At 45.6% G+C, this 14,431-nt stretch overlaps 1 protein-coding gene across 1 annotated transcript in view; it reads right to left on the bottom strand.

Moving 5' to 3' along the window:
* LOC147737084 (uncharacterized) overlaps positions 1 to 14,431 on the bottom strand; it is a 466,498-nt gene that overhangs the window by 6,866 nt on the left and 445,201 nt on the right. Inside the window, 1 exon segment of the mRNA XM_086922785.1 lies at positions 143 to 305. Coding sequence (XP_086778911.1) covers positions 143 to 305 — 163 coding nt within the window.

Raw genomic sequence — 14,431 nt, 5'->3', positions numbered from 1 at the left:
AAAACCTCTGAGGATCATATCGATGCAAGCTCTAAGCAAACATTTCTCACTCCGTAGACTGATAAAGATTATTCATGGTATGGAGCATCAAACTGTCCCTAAAGATGCGCTCTGTATGAAGGTCTTCCTTAAGCTAGTTCACTGTTTTTTCCCCAGAATGTATTGTATAGCGTGTGAACAGATCAAGCTTCCAAGTGGATGTTTTTGCAGACTCTTCACACGGATACAGTTTTTTCTTCTGGTAATGCTGATCAGGAGTATTTGGATGCAGGGGGCCTTTAGGTCTGTTCATCAGCTCCTTGATTCTGTAAATGAGAAACAAATGTCTGTGAGTTTGTCACAGCCAGGTGGCTAAAAGACAGAAACGTGGGATGAGGAAGGAGCTACTGTAAAGAGGGGAGAGACACTGAGGGGGGAAAGCTGCAGAACATATACTGATGTCTGATATCACAGTTGAAGCCTAAAAGTAAAATACAGTGTCCTTGCCGGTTAGGAGGACGCTGCTGACACTCATAAATCCAGATCACAATAGCCCAGTTTCGAGGTACAGCCTCTTTAGGTCGGTGACCTTTGAACACTACTCTTAATTGGTTTTCAGATCAACTCCAGCACCAGTTATCTCTCCTAACTTGACAACTGACTGCAAGGACCAGTTAAACCTGTGAAGGGTTCCTCCATTCACTCAGACTCCAAGCAACAGATAACTAGAAGCACAGTTTGAAGGAAGCCAAGCTCTGATTGACTTTATGAACTACTATTCCATAAAGCAATTAATATTTTATAAATTGTCTGAGCACATTAGCAGTGCTTCAAATCCATAAACTGAGCTATCTTATATCACTCCCAACCTACAATATACTAAGGCAAATCAGTCCTCTACTACGCCACCAGAGCTGTTATGTGAGAATATTTCAATAAATTCCAAAAACAACATTTAAAAAAACCCATACAGGCATTTCTCCCCTTGCAATCCCGGATGACTATGGAAGACGAACCTCACCTACGAACATGCTATTAAAATCTGAGCCAATAGCAGAGGTCTAGCTTATGGTCTTTCGCCTCCAGTCTCCTATAAAGACTTCATCCCAGTAAACACTATGAAACACCTGAATAATTTGTATTCCTCAAACAAGAGTTGCTTTTATTATTGCAGAGTTGCTAGCACAGAGACACATGTTTGTGGAAAAAACTCACCACAAAGGGCTGATCATCAGAATAATTGGCTTTAAATACTGGAGAAGCTGACCCAACTTCACTGACAGATATGCTCCACTTGGCCACTGTCAAATGGTGTTTTTCCTGAATTAACTAGGTGACTCTGGTTCCAGGACGACCACATGAGGCTTCTTAATATAAGAAAATGACCTCAACTTAAAGTTTCCAATACAAAGAGGGCAGCACAAGAAGTCAGTCCCACAGTAGGAGAAAACTCCTACTTACGTTGAATTACACTGCTTTGATGCCCTTTGTGAATATAATTATTCAAGTTACTGCTGCTACCTTTCTGTAGAGGGAGTAGCCTAGTTCCTTTGGGAGCCACGAGGGGAGAATATTTCCACAAGCAGCACCAAATTTAAACTCTTTAGGTCGAGCCTAGCGGCAGCGCGCATGCAATTCTCGCTTTGTGAGACTGCTGTAGTAGAGTATGGGAGAGAAGCCACGCCCACTCTCCTCCCTTATTTTCATTGGCTTGTGTCATTATCTATCATAAATGCTGCCTTCGGATTCGTTAATAGGCTTATTAGTCTCTCCTTAGTACGGCCTTGTCTTCATTTGTACCCTCCCATGGTGACTGCCCTTTTTACTTCAGTTGCTGCGCAGGACCTGTTATTTAATCTGTAAGCACTATCTACTTTATTGAGTTTCTCTTACTGCAGGCCGGACATGCACTGCTTCAGCTGAAATCGCTTGTGTTTTTTTAAGCAGCGAGGCCGCCCCGTAACAAGGGTGCCTGCTTTCAATCACTTTAACCCAGCATTACCTCGTATCTGTATCAACCACCCCGCCCCAATTAAAATGGATTAAGACATGATCAGCGAATTAAGCTATGGGTATTATTCCATGTAGCACATAATCCTGTTCTAATGGGCTGAAGCTGACAACAGCACATATGTGTTACATGTGATCTGTACTAAAGCCACCTGACGGGTTGTTTTCAAAAGCCTGTTTTATTAACACTACCACCATCTCCAATATCACCACAAGGAACCACCAGTACCACCACCACCAACAATACAACCATCCATCACCTCCACCAATACCACCACCAATACCACCACCGCCAATACCATCACTACCACCATCACCAATACCACCACTACCACCACCTATACCACCACCTCCACCAATACCAGCACCACCAATTCCAATACCACCACCTCAGCGCCTCTTGTTCACTAGGAATAGCAGGGGCACTGTACGAAGCCAGAGCTGAGGCCGAGACAATCCCTCTCTCCATACCTGCCATAAAGCACAGCCCACCCTGCATCATGAGGTGAAGCCAGGGCCCTACTACAGCTGGAGTGTTTTTTATTAGGCCAAATATAGCAATGACATTACACAATGCCACACTGCACACTCAAATCACGGAGAGGGCAGGAAATAGCGCCCCCTCCACGCTTATCGTCCTGAGCCATGACTGTGTAATCACAGAGCGAAAGGTGTTGGAGCGCTTTGTTAGTGTTTAAAGCTCGGATCATATGTAACTCTCACTTCACACTTTGTGTCTGTATACTTTACAACACTTACACATCTTCTTCACTGCACTATTTATCACTTTGAAGACGTCGCAGGCCGGTCTCTTCCTCTAATATTTACAATCTAATAAGCGGTCGAGAAGGCCCTTTATTGCAATGCAATAGGTCTCACATTTGTGGGAGTTTAAGCTATTAGTATTGTAAATGACAATGCCTTTGATTTATGTTTTAAAATCCAAAACATAAATAAAAGGCATTGTCATTTACAATGCCAATAGCTCAAACCCGGGTGAATGCAAGACCTATTTCATTGCAAATGCTTGTTTTACTCTGGAGGTTACTCCACCAAGCTCCATCCAATTTGCCACTTTATGTGTTCCAGGAAAAGCCTATTTATAATGGTGCAAGAGTGTTAAAGATGGTCAAGTTTTGGCTTAATTATTTGTGGGCAGTCTAAAATTAGCCTTTAAGTTCCTATTGTGTTGCTTTTTCAATCCTCCGACTCACAAAATTTACCAACATAGATTCACAACTCATTAAGAAGCAATTACAAGGAGAATAAAGATTTAGGTCCTCCAACCGGTGCTGCATCGGGTCAGCTACATTTGGCACTTGATTTGTCCAGATCAGGCCACTCACTTAGTCCTTCACCCCAAGCATTCACCTTGCAATCCGAACGTTCACCCACATCCACTACCGCTCACAATTAACTACTACCTTTAACCCACCAGCCCTCCTTTCAGTACTAACTACTTGTCACTCTATTTGTCCATCAGGATCATAAATGCTTATTGGATATCAGAAGATACTGACATTAGTCACTCAAGAGAGACCTGACGTCTATGACGGGGCAAACGTTATAGACCTGGCCACAGGAATTATGTAATTGTGCAGCAGAGTGTTTTGTATAATTACAGATCTGCCACATTTATCACACAATCCAGTTTCTGCTACAAAATCTGCACATTATATAAAAAGTAATTTCCAGCTCAAAAGGTTCAGAAGTTAAGTAAGGCACAGCAACCTGAGTTCCCTCCCAGTGGAAGGCCCTTTGCAAAGGGTAACTGGTCACCGTTCTTTTGCTTATGGCAATGTTCAGGTGTTAAACTAGGAGCTAATGAGCTGCAACCTATGCTCAGACAGTGTTAATAAGTGTAATAATTACAAAATAACAAATCAGCACTATCAGAAAATATGACACATTACCCTGCATAATTTGTCTTTTCTAGGTGCATAATTTAGTCAACCCTGCCGCATAGTTTGGCCTTCTCTTTAGTATTTCTCAGTCCTCCAGGATGGCTTATAAGAACTGGATACTTGCTCACCAGCTCGAATTGTGCCAGATACCACAGACTCGCTAAAGCAGCGCTAAGTAGTTCAGAAACAAGCGAAACAGCGCTAGCCAATTTGGAATGATCAACCACTGCTCGCTAACCTAATTTATTAAGAAATCAGAACGCTGCATCTTCTCAGTGGCAGCCATCTTTGAAAATCTGATAGCTTATGTCCGTTAGTCCTGACCCAAACCTAATCCTCTTGAATAAGTGGATTTTTACTGAGCTTGAGCTCCAAAAGGCCCAGTACACTTCTTCCATATCTCACTCTCCTTAATCGTCTGAGTTGAGAGTGACAGCCACCACAGATCCCTACTGCCGGATAACACAAACATGTTAAAATGTAAGACAATAGTGGCAGATAGCACGAATACTCTAAAGCTAAACCCGGTCTGCTGATACCCTAGATAGCACTAGCCACGTTGGAACTACCATCCCTCAGCTGCTCCAAAGTCACTGAGAAACTTTTTAAGAAAGCCTGCCAGTTCTCCAGCTACCCACTGGCCCAAGTAACACCTAATGGTTAAGCTGAGAGAGAAGTTGGGTGCCTACTAACTCTACAGACTCCTCCTATCTTCAGAAGAAATGCAACAAATTTCAATGAAGCAGAACATTAGTTATATCAATGGGGAACATCAACACCCAAGAAGAAAACAAGGCTGAAGAAGGAACAAATCATGCTTTCAGCATCTCACCGACTAAAAGAAGCAAGATACAATGAACTCTCTCAAAACAAGAAACCAATGAGCTACATGTAATTTAATTGTCCCTTGGAAAATAACTGGTGAACCCATGTTATAGGAGATAATGAGTGGAGTCGGATCATTGAAGTCTTTCCTGACTTTAACCTCAGATGACATACAATCAGTAGAAGCAAAACTCAACAACAGTGAAAATAGAATAAATTTAATTCATGCAAAATAGAACATTTTTCTTATGGAGGGCTAAAACTTGAATTCAAAGTCCACAAGCTCTGTCAAGCCTAGAAAGACCAATATAAGGGAAAAAGAAGAAACAACGTGAGCATATATTGCATACCTGAGGAAGAGAAGAGGGAGAGGCAATTTCCATTCTAACCAGCTTGTTAACCAAACTACTTGTTATCTTAATAGAACTTCAACATTCCATTCACCTACTGACAAAGCCCTCTAATCCGTATTCCAATAACCCAACTCTAGGGGCATAATTATGTCCTAGGACCACAGGTTAGGAACCACTGATGTAGAATATGTCCAAGCCTCCATGATTCTGTAAGCAGCAAGTAAAACAAGAGAAAATCACTTGGTTGGTCGACAAATCTACCAGTGCCACAAAAAAAGATGTAAGAATAACAGTAAAACACAATCACATCAAATGTGGCATCATCCAACATTTTAAAACTTTGTCTTCTGTAGACTCCTTCTGAATCATTATTGGAATCCAAAGAGAAAGAAACGGAGCTAAGAAAGTCCACACTCATAGAACCTTGAACTGGGAGGGGGTGTCACGTGTACATCAGTGTACATCAATGCCATCACATACTCAAAATCTACTGCAATGTTCATTGTAATTGCATTTTATAAAGTGCTTACGAGGCGTCGAAGCACTTTTTCAGCGAGTAGCACGCTACTCCGGGACCCATAAAGGATTAGTGCTGAATTAGTATAGTGAAATATGAAAGTAATTAAAGTGGTGGATAGGTTAGTCAGTTATTTGGATTCAGAAGAATAGCGGAAGGATAGAAGAGGAAAAAAGGTTTGCATTTAATATAGCGCTGGTTATCCCTGATGGGGTGTTAAAGCGCCTTTTTTTGGGTAGTACCACACTACTCTGGAAACCCATAAAGGATTATTGGGGAATTAGTATGGTGAAATGTGAAAGTGATTTGAGTGGTGGATATTAGTAAGTTATTTGGAGTTAGAAGGATAGCGGAGGGATAGAAGGGGAGCATGGTTTGCATTCATATAGCGCTTGTTACCCCCAATGCCACCACGTTCGGCCAACTGTGACCGCCAATGAATGTGCCTTGTAGTTTGCGCAGTTCCCCTCCACGGTGTGGGTTGTTTTACAATGCTTGATAATGCCGGAGCTCTGTTCAGCACCCAGCCATCCCAATCGGCCTACGGACCCTTTGCTCCCGCCGCCCAAGAGCCCTTTAGTCAGGGAGGCAGTTACTCAATTCTCAAATGCCCCGTCCCTGGGGCAGCCTTCTGCGTTGCACTCCTCCCATAGCCAGCTGGGCCTCCCCGTGGGTGCCCCCCTGTCAAATCCGCATTGATGTAATGTGCGTTTAGGCCCTGAGTCCCTTGCTTTCACTGCCTCTTGTTGCCATTCCCCTCGGGCGCACAGGGAGCTCAATTGCATTCCACCCCCTCTTGGGAAAAGTCTCCACTCGCTGTGGAGTTCCGGCAGTCTGCCAGCTCCCCTGAACAACATTGACGAGTGCGGCCCCAGAAGAAGGGTTGTGGCCTGCTCACCCTTTTCTTCCTTCAGCATTGCCTCAGGACCGGACCACGGCTCAGCCTTCTCCTCGGCTCGTGAGCGTCCGTCGATGCGTCTGGCCAATGCTCTGCAGAACCGGGGCAGTCGCCCCTCTCCTGATCCTGGCACCGCCTCAGCTGCCTCGCTCTTGGGCTATACACAGCCTGCTAGGCCTCTCCCCAGCCCGGTCGCCCGGGCGTTCACCTTTAGTACTCCTGTGCCCGTCTCTGCGGGGACCGCGGGTTAGACTCAGCTTTTCCCCTCTAGCGCCAGTTGATATTCTGGCAAATGCTCCACCATGTTGGTTCTCCTCACCTCCGCTCCCCCGGCTCTGTCTCATCCAAGCTGCTTCAGGGCTCTGTGCGACCTGCCAGCCCTTGCCCCGGATTTCACGCCTTGGCGCCCGCTCTTGTTACTCCATCGCCAGGCTCCACACAGGGCACCTCTCCCAGCCCCTCACCTTGCTCAGCAGCGACCAGTGGCCACTCGTCTGCTCTCCTGGGGCCGACGGTATCACTCCAGCACTTCTAGCGGCCTCCGCTCGGCCAGCCTGATCCGGCCGCCATTTTCTCCGTTCCGCCTCACGGCCAGGCTGGTCGCGATTTCACCGTTGGGCAAGCCCCAGCCCCACTTTCACTCTGTCTGATTGGCCCTGACGGGCTGGAGGTGTGTCCCCCATTCGATCCCGGACCACCGGGGGGTACACGTCGCAGTAGTGGGTTGAATTGGGCGCTTGGGAGCGGGGAGACGATGTGGAACACGTCTTACCCGCTCGCCTTCTTGGCCATGCCCCCCCACCCCTCGTCTCTGTTTTAAGTACGAATCCAACGTGTTTGCTTTGTCCATGTAATGATTTGTCAGTTTGTCTGTGAAATCTTGAAGAACAGGATGAGTTCCTTCTAGGCAATATGGTTTGCGAAATTCTTTTGAGTATTTTATAGAATTCTTTATTTGCACATTTAACATTTTGAATTCTGTCTGAATAGTACCTTTTCTTAGCTTTTTTGATAGCTGACTTGTATAATCTGTTAATTTTTTGTAGGTGAAGTTTGTCTTGTTTGGCGTTTGTTTTGAGCCAGGTACGTTGCAGCTTTCTAATTCATATTTTAATGTCTTTTATCTTTATGTTTCTCCAAGGCGCTTTTTTTCTTTTGTTCTGTTGTGTAGTTTTGAGTGGTATCAGGACATCAAAAGCTTCCTCTAGCCATTCATAGTTTTTTAACAGAATTTATTGTTTACAGATTTGTACTGGATGTTAGTTTGGCTTCTAAGTGTTCCAAATTGGGTTTGTTCCACCGTCGATAGGTGGATGAATGTAAGGTAGTAAGGTTCTAATTTGTCCAATGGATGAGAGCCGTTTGGAAGAGACTTGCTGTATCTGTGTTAGATGTGGTGGAAAAGAGAAAGCTTGGCATTGGTGTTTGTTCCTTTGTGTGGTTTGAAAGGTGGGTGTAAGCTTGTAGTTTGTGATGGTACTTATGAGGTATTGCGCTTGGAAGATCTTGTTGTGTGTGTGCGTGATAGGTTTTGTTTTTGAGGAGTAGTGAAAAGAGGTGCTGGTGTATTTCTTTCATGCAATGGATTTGTTTGTAGAGTATTGTTTGTGAGAGAAGATTGTAAGGTAGAGGGGTTGATTATGTGTTTATGAGTAGAGTGTATGTTTTGTGATGGAGGGAATGAAGTAGAGGTAAGAGTGTTTGTCTTAGACTGGTTTGTTGCAAGAGTCCAAAAGTATGGTGCAGTGCAGTGTATGTGTTGTGCGTTTGTGTTAATATGGTAGAAGGAAGAGGAGGGTGTTGGTTGAACAAATGATGGATGGCTGATTATATGTTTGTTAGTGATGAAAAGTGGCCTGTTTGGAGTAATTAGACCAGGAAGTGCATGTCTGAATGGGATGTAGTTAAGTATGGTGTGGAATGGGGTTGTGTTAGTGATGAGTGGATTGGTTGGTGGTTTAGGATAGAGTTGTGGATTGTTTGTAGGAGATGGCGGAAATGTGTGGTAGCTGGGATAGAAGGGTGTATAGGTGTGGTTTGTGTGGTTTTATAGTGGGTGCTGAGACATGGATTTGTGCATAGTGTTGGTCTGTAGTAAGTGTGTGGTGTACATTTGGTGTGGTGAGTGTGTTGCTCTGTTTGTGAATGTGGATGGTGTGGGCTGGGTATTACATAATGGAAAAATGGGCAGCATTTCTGGCCCTAGTCCCGACAAGTCTCAACCAAGCTCAAACAGTCTCGACCAGGCTCATACAGGCAACTTCCCTTGTCCTCCCTGCCCTTAGCCTCGACGTCCTAAGCCTAGGCCTTTTATAGGCCTATTAATCAGGTGACCCCCTTCAGTCGAAGGGAACACTAGCCCTAACACTATCCAATCACAACACTAGCCCTAAAATCTAGAACCAATAGGAGACCAGGACCTTACAGCCAATCTTAGCCCTAGTTCAAGCACTGAAATCAGTTTCAAAAACCCTGATCTCTAAGTCCAATAGAAGCCCTAGCCCTACCAATAGTCTCAACTCAAGTCCAAGCAACCAATGACACCAGAAGCCCTAATCGCTACTTCCAATTAAAGGCCTAGCCCCAAACCTAGTCCCAACAACCAATCACACTTGAAGCCCTAGTCCCTACTTCCAATAGAAATCCTAACCCTAGCCCTAGCATCAACCCTACATTGATTGAGTCACACACCCAGAAAGCAATCAGAACCCTCAAATACCCAACCAATGAGGACCCTAACCCTAATCCAATAGAAACACCAGATACAACCACCAATCAGTGCACACATGTACCAACCAATAGCAGACTATATAAGGTCCCAGCGACCTCAGACAAGGTTTGCTGGCCAGGGAGTTGGAAGCTGCGCCTCAATTCTGGCCTAAGGGTGTGTTGGATCCATCAGCAATCCAGCTCTGTTTGTCAGAAGTCTTTCGGTGGCTTGCACAAGTCCAGCTTAAGTGAAACGAAGACAAGTCTGAGGTTCTGTTTTTTGGCACCTTCCCTGTCAACTTCAAGGACCAGATTTGGCCCTCGGACCTACCCTGCCCTAGTGCGATGGGAGGCCCAGCTAAGAACTTGGGGAGTTTGGTTCGGCCAGGACCTGAAGTTTTCGGATCATGTAAAAAAACTAACTGGCATCTGCTTTGGTACTTTGCAAACCCTGAGAAGATTTTTCCCTCTCCTCCCCAGGGCTGCTAAGGAAACTGTTCTTCGAGCCCTGACTCTGTCTCGGCTCGATTATGCTAACGCCTTATTTAGCGGCCTGCCGGGGTATATGATCCATCGCCTTCAGGTGATACAAAATGCTGCAGTACGTCTGCTTTTCTCGCTCCCCAGGAGGACGAGCATGCGGAGCCACTTACGTAGCCTGCATTGGCTCCCGGTACCACACCGAATTCTGTTTAAAATTCTTGTGTTGGCATTTAGAGCAGCTCATGGTCAGGGACCGATGTATTTGCAGAAACGATTTTCATTCTATATTCCCAATCGTGCCCTGCGATCGGCCAACCAATGCCAATTGGTTGTTACCAAATATAGATATGCTCGACTAGGAGGCCAATCTATCTCAGTTAAGGCAGCTCACGCTTGGAATGCCCTCCCCCTATACCTTAGAGCCTCTCCAACCATTACTGTTTTCAAGAAAGATCTTAAGACCCACCTTTTCAACGCCCCACTATAACAGACTTGCTCCTGATCTATCACTCAAGAGGTTAAACTACTCACCGCGCCAGGATACCCCGTGGTAATAGAGCGCGCTATAAAAGTTTTTAAAATAAAAATAAATTCAGAAATCTCCTCGGAGACAGACCGGCTCAATCCAAACTTTGGACTTCTGCAGGTAAGGGCCTAACAAACTTGTCCTCAAACAATACTGTTTGTATAAAATTGTACTCCCTTTTTCCTGGCCAAAAACGAAGTGCACAGTCCCTAATAAACACAGCTTAAACAGAAGATTTCTGTTGCCTGATCCCTCTCTGATGTAGAAACGTCCCTGTGGCTAGGGGGATGGCTGGTTTCACTCACTTGCTAACACAAAATGGGAGCTGGGGGTGGACTGCTTAACATACAGGTCTTAGCACAGTGCAAGGGAAAGAAACGGATGAAGTCTGCCTCCTTACCACTTCCGGACTCTGCTGAGTCACTGCAATCTGGTGCACAGGTAGACTGCAACTCACCAACATGGCAGGGAATGTCATCACAAACAATGCTTTTTTTTAAGTTGACTCAAAGTACAAACCTTGATGTATGACTATGTATGACAAACCATGAAAACACCTTTCTCCAGTATTCATAATTCACACATGAGGATCTATTACTCCCAACATAAAAACACTTACTCAACATCCCCACTGATGTCAACTTTGGATCAATAATTTTATCAGGTCAAACTCCAATATCACTGGTATTTCACAACACTTCTGTCCCTGTATACAACTCCAGTTGACAGTTTTACAAATAATTGCTGAACAATCCAGATATAGTTATTCTTTTCAGAAAATTCCTTAATGAATTCTTTAATATTAATGACACAGACAATTTAAAAAAAGACGATTGTGCTGTGCCCACAAAGCATGTCTTGGTAGAGGAAATATAGCGCTAACCACCAAAACAAATCTAGAGACTACCAAAGGCTCTGTAGCCCTACGAAAGCGAAGTAAAACAAAACCTAGAAAATGTGTACATTAACAAGAAATGTACATATGTTGAAGACAACACCCTCCGCGGCATTACATTGTGATGAAATATTGGTGGGACTGGAGAAGGGAAACTCCTGGCCACCTACCACAAAGTTAAGAAATAAAAAAGCAAAATAATACCACTTAAAAGATAAACCAGGGACTCAGGTCAAAAGATAAAAATATGATTATACTCTTAAGCGATTTAGAAGTTTCTTTCCCCTATCAGGAAGCAACAACAAGAAGTCTAAGATAAAAGACTTCAGACCTGCTGGACTTGCCCCTCTCTGCAAGGTCACCACCAAACCTTTTGCTTTCACTGCTCCTGTGTTTTTTAACCAGCTTTAGTTGGCTTTTAGGACTATGTTCCCTTTGCCACTGCTAACCAAAGCAAACATGCTTGGGCTACTCTTTTAAACATGATGAAGGTGGCATGCATTCAACTGCCACATTTAATGTACTTGTTAGCCTCCAGTAATGTGGTACTATACATACCCAGGGACTGTACATTAAATGCTACAAGTGGGCATGCAGCATCCATTATGCCACGCACTAAAGTAGCCTTAAAAACATGTCTCAGGCCTGCCACTGCCGCCGGGGAGTGCAGCCTAAAACTTCCATTTCGACCTGGTAAAATGAACATTTTGTCAGACCCATACCGTCTTTCCAAAAACATATGTCGTCTCTAGGGTAAGCCCTAAACACCCCACAGGACAAGGTGCACTGTATGTAAAAGGCAGGACTTGTGTTTTTAAATATTGCATGTCTTGGTAGTGAAAAAACCCTTAATTCGTTTTCACAACTTGAAGGCCCATCTTTCCCATTGGATAACATTGGGATGCATCATTACATTTTATAAGTGATACGTTTTGACTGGGAGCAGGTAGAAATAATGTGTTTACACTCTAATTCATTCAAGCACAGGTGTTGCTGCCTCTCTTCACCCTGCACTGTATTTGCCCTCACAGTTTCACCACTTCAGTCCAGGGCACAAGCTTTCTCCTTCCTGTCTCTCTTTTGTTGGAGGATTGACACCTGTTGCCTACAGGCATCAGCCAGCCTCACAGGCCCTTAAGGAGGGACACTGGTTGCCTACAGGCATCAACCAGCCTCACAGGCCCTTTAAGATTGACACTGGTTGTCTACAGGCACCAACCAGCCTCACAGGCCCTTTAAGATTGACGCCGGCTGCCTACAGGCACCAACCCGCCTCACAGGCCCTTTAAGATTGACACTGGTTGTCTACAGGCACCAACCAGCCTCACAGGCCCTTTAAGATTGACGCCGGCTGCCTACAGGCACCAACCAGCCTCACAGGCCCTTTAAGATTGACACTGCTTGCCTACAGGCACCAACCAGCCTCACAGGCCCTTTAAGATTGACACTGGTTGTCTACAGGCACCAACCAGCCTCACAGGCCCTTTAAGATTGACACTGGTTGTCTACAGGCATCAACCAGCCTCACAGGCCCTTAAGGATTGACACTGCTTGCCTACATGCACCAACCAGCCTCACAGGCCCTTAAGGATTGACACTGGTTGTATACAGGCATCAACCAGCCTCACAGGCCCTTAAGGATTGACACTGGTTGTCTACAGGCATCAGCCATCTTCACAGGCCCTTAAGGATTGACACTGCTTGCCTACATGCACCAACCAGCCTCACAGGCCCTTTAAGATTGACACCGGTTGTCTACAGGCATCAACCAGCCTCACAGGCCCTTAAGGATTGACACTGGTTGTATACAGGCATCAACCAGCCTCACAGGCCCTTAAGGATTGACACTGGTTGTCTACAGGCATCAGCCATCTTCACAGGCCCTTAAGGATTGACACTGCTTGCCTACATGCACCAACCAGCCTCACAGGCCCTTTAAGATTGACACCGGTTGTCTACAGGCATCAACCAGCCTCACAGGCCCTTAAGGATTGACACTGGTTGTATACAGGCATCAACCAGCCTCACAGGCACTTAAGGATTGACACTGGTTGTATACAGGTATCAACCAGCCTCACAGGCCCTTAAGGATTGACACTGGTTGTCTACAGGCACCAACCAGCCTCACAGGCCCTTAAGGGTTGACACTGGTTGTATACAGGCACCAACCAGCCTCACAGGCCCTTTAAGATTGACACTGGTTGTCTACAGGCACCAACCAGCCTCACAGGCCCTTTAAGATTGACGCCGGCTGCCTACAGGCACCAACCAGCCTCACAGGCCCTTTAAGATTGACACTGGTTGTCTACAGGCATCAGCCATCTTCACAGGCCCTTAAGGATTGACACTGCTTGCCTACATGCACCAACCAGCCTCACAGGCCCTTAAGGATTGACACTGGTTGTATACAGGCATCAACCAGCCTCACAGGCCCTTTAAGATTGACACTGGTTGTCTACAGGCACCAACCAGCCTCACAGGCCCTTTAAGATTAACGCCGGCTGCCTACAGGCACCAACCAGCCTCACAGGCCCTTTAAGATTGACACTGCTTGCCTACAGGCACCAACCAGCCTCACAGGCCCTTTAAGATTGACACTGGTTGTCTACAGGCACCAACCAGCCTCACAGGCCCTTTAAGATTGACGCCGGCTGCCTACAGGCACCAACCAGCCTCACAGGCCCTTTAAGATTGACACTGGTTGTCTACAGGCATCGGCCATCTTCACAGGCCCTTAAGGATTGACACTGCTTGCCTACATGCACCAACCAGCCTCACAGGCCCTTAAGGATTGACACTGGTTGTATACAGGCATCAACCAGCCTCACAGGCCCTTAAGGATTGACACTGGTTGTCTACAGGCATCAGCCATCTTCACAGGCCCTTAAGGATTGACACTGCTTGCCTACATGCACCAACCAGCCTCACAGGCCCTTTAAGATTGACACCGGTTGTCTACAGGCATCAACCAGCCTCACAGGCCCTTAAGGATTGACACTGGTTGTATACAGGCATCAACCAGCCTCACAGGCCCTTAAGGATTGACACTGGTTGTATACAGGTATCAACCAGCCTCACAGGCCCTTAAGGATTGACACTGGTTGTCTACAGGCACCAACCAGCCTCACAGGCCCTTAAGGATTGACACTGGTTGTAGACAGGTATCAACCAGCCTCACAGGCCCTTAAGGATTGACACTGGTTGTCTACAGGCACCAACCAGCCTCACAGGCCCTTAAGGATTGACACTGGTTGTATACAGGTATCAACCAGCCTCACAGGCCCTTAAGGATTGACACTGGTTGTATACAGGTATCAACCAGCCTCACAGGC

Source organism: Lissotriton vulgaris, chromosome 1_1, assembly GCF_964263255.1.
Source record: "Lissotriton vulgaris chromosome 1_1, aLisVul1.2, whole genome shotgun sequence".
NCBI lineage: Eukaryota > Metazoa > Chordata > Amphibia > Caudata > Salamandridae > Lissotriton > Lissotriton vulgaris.
This window is presented reverse-complemented; position numbering and strand designations above follow the sequence as displayed.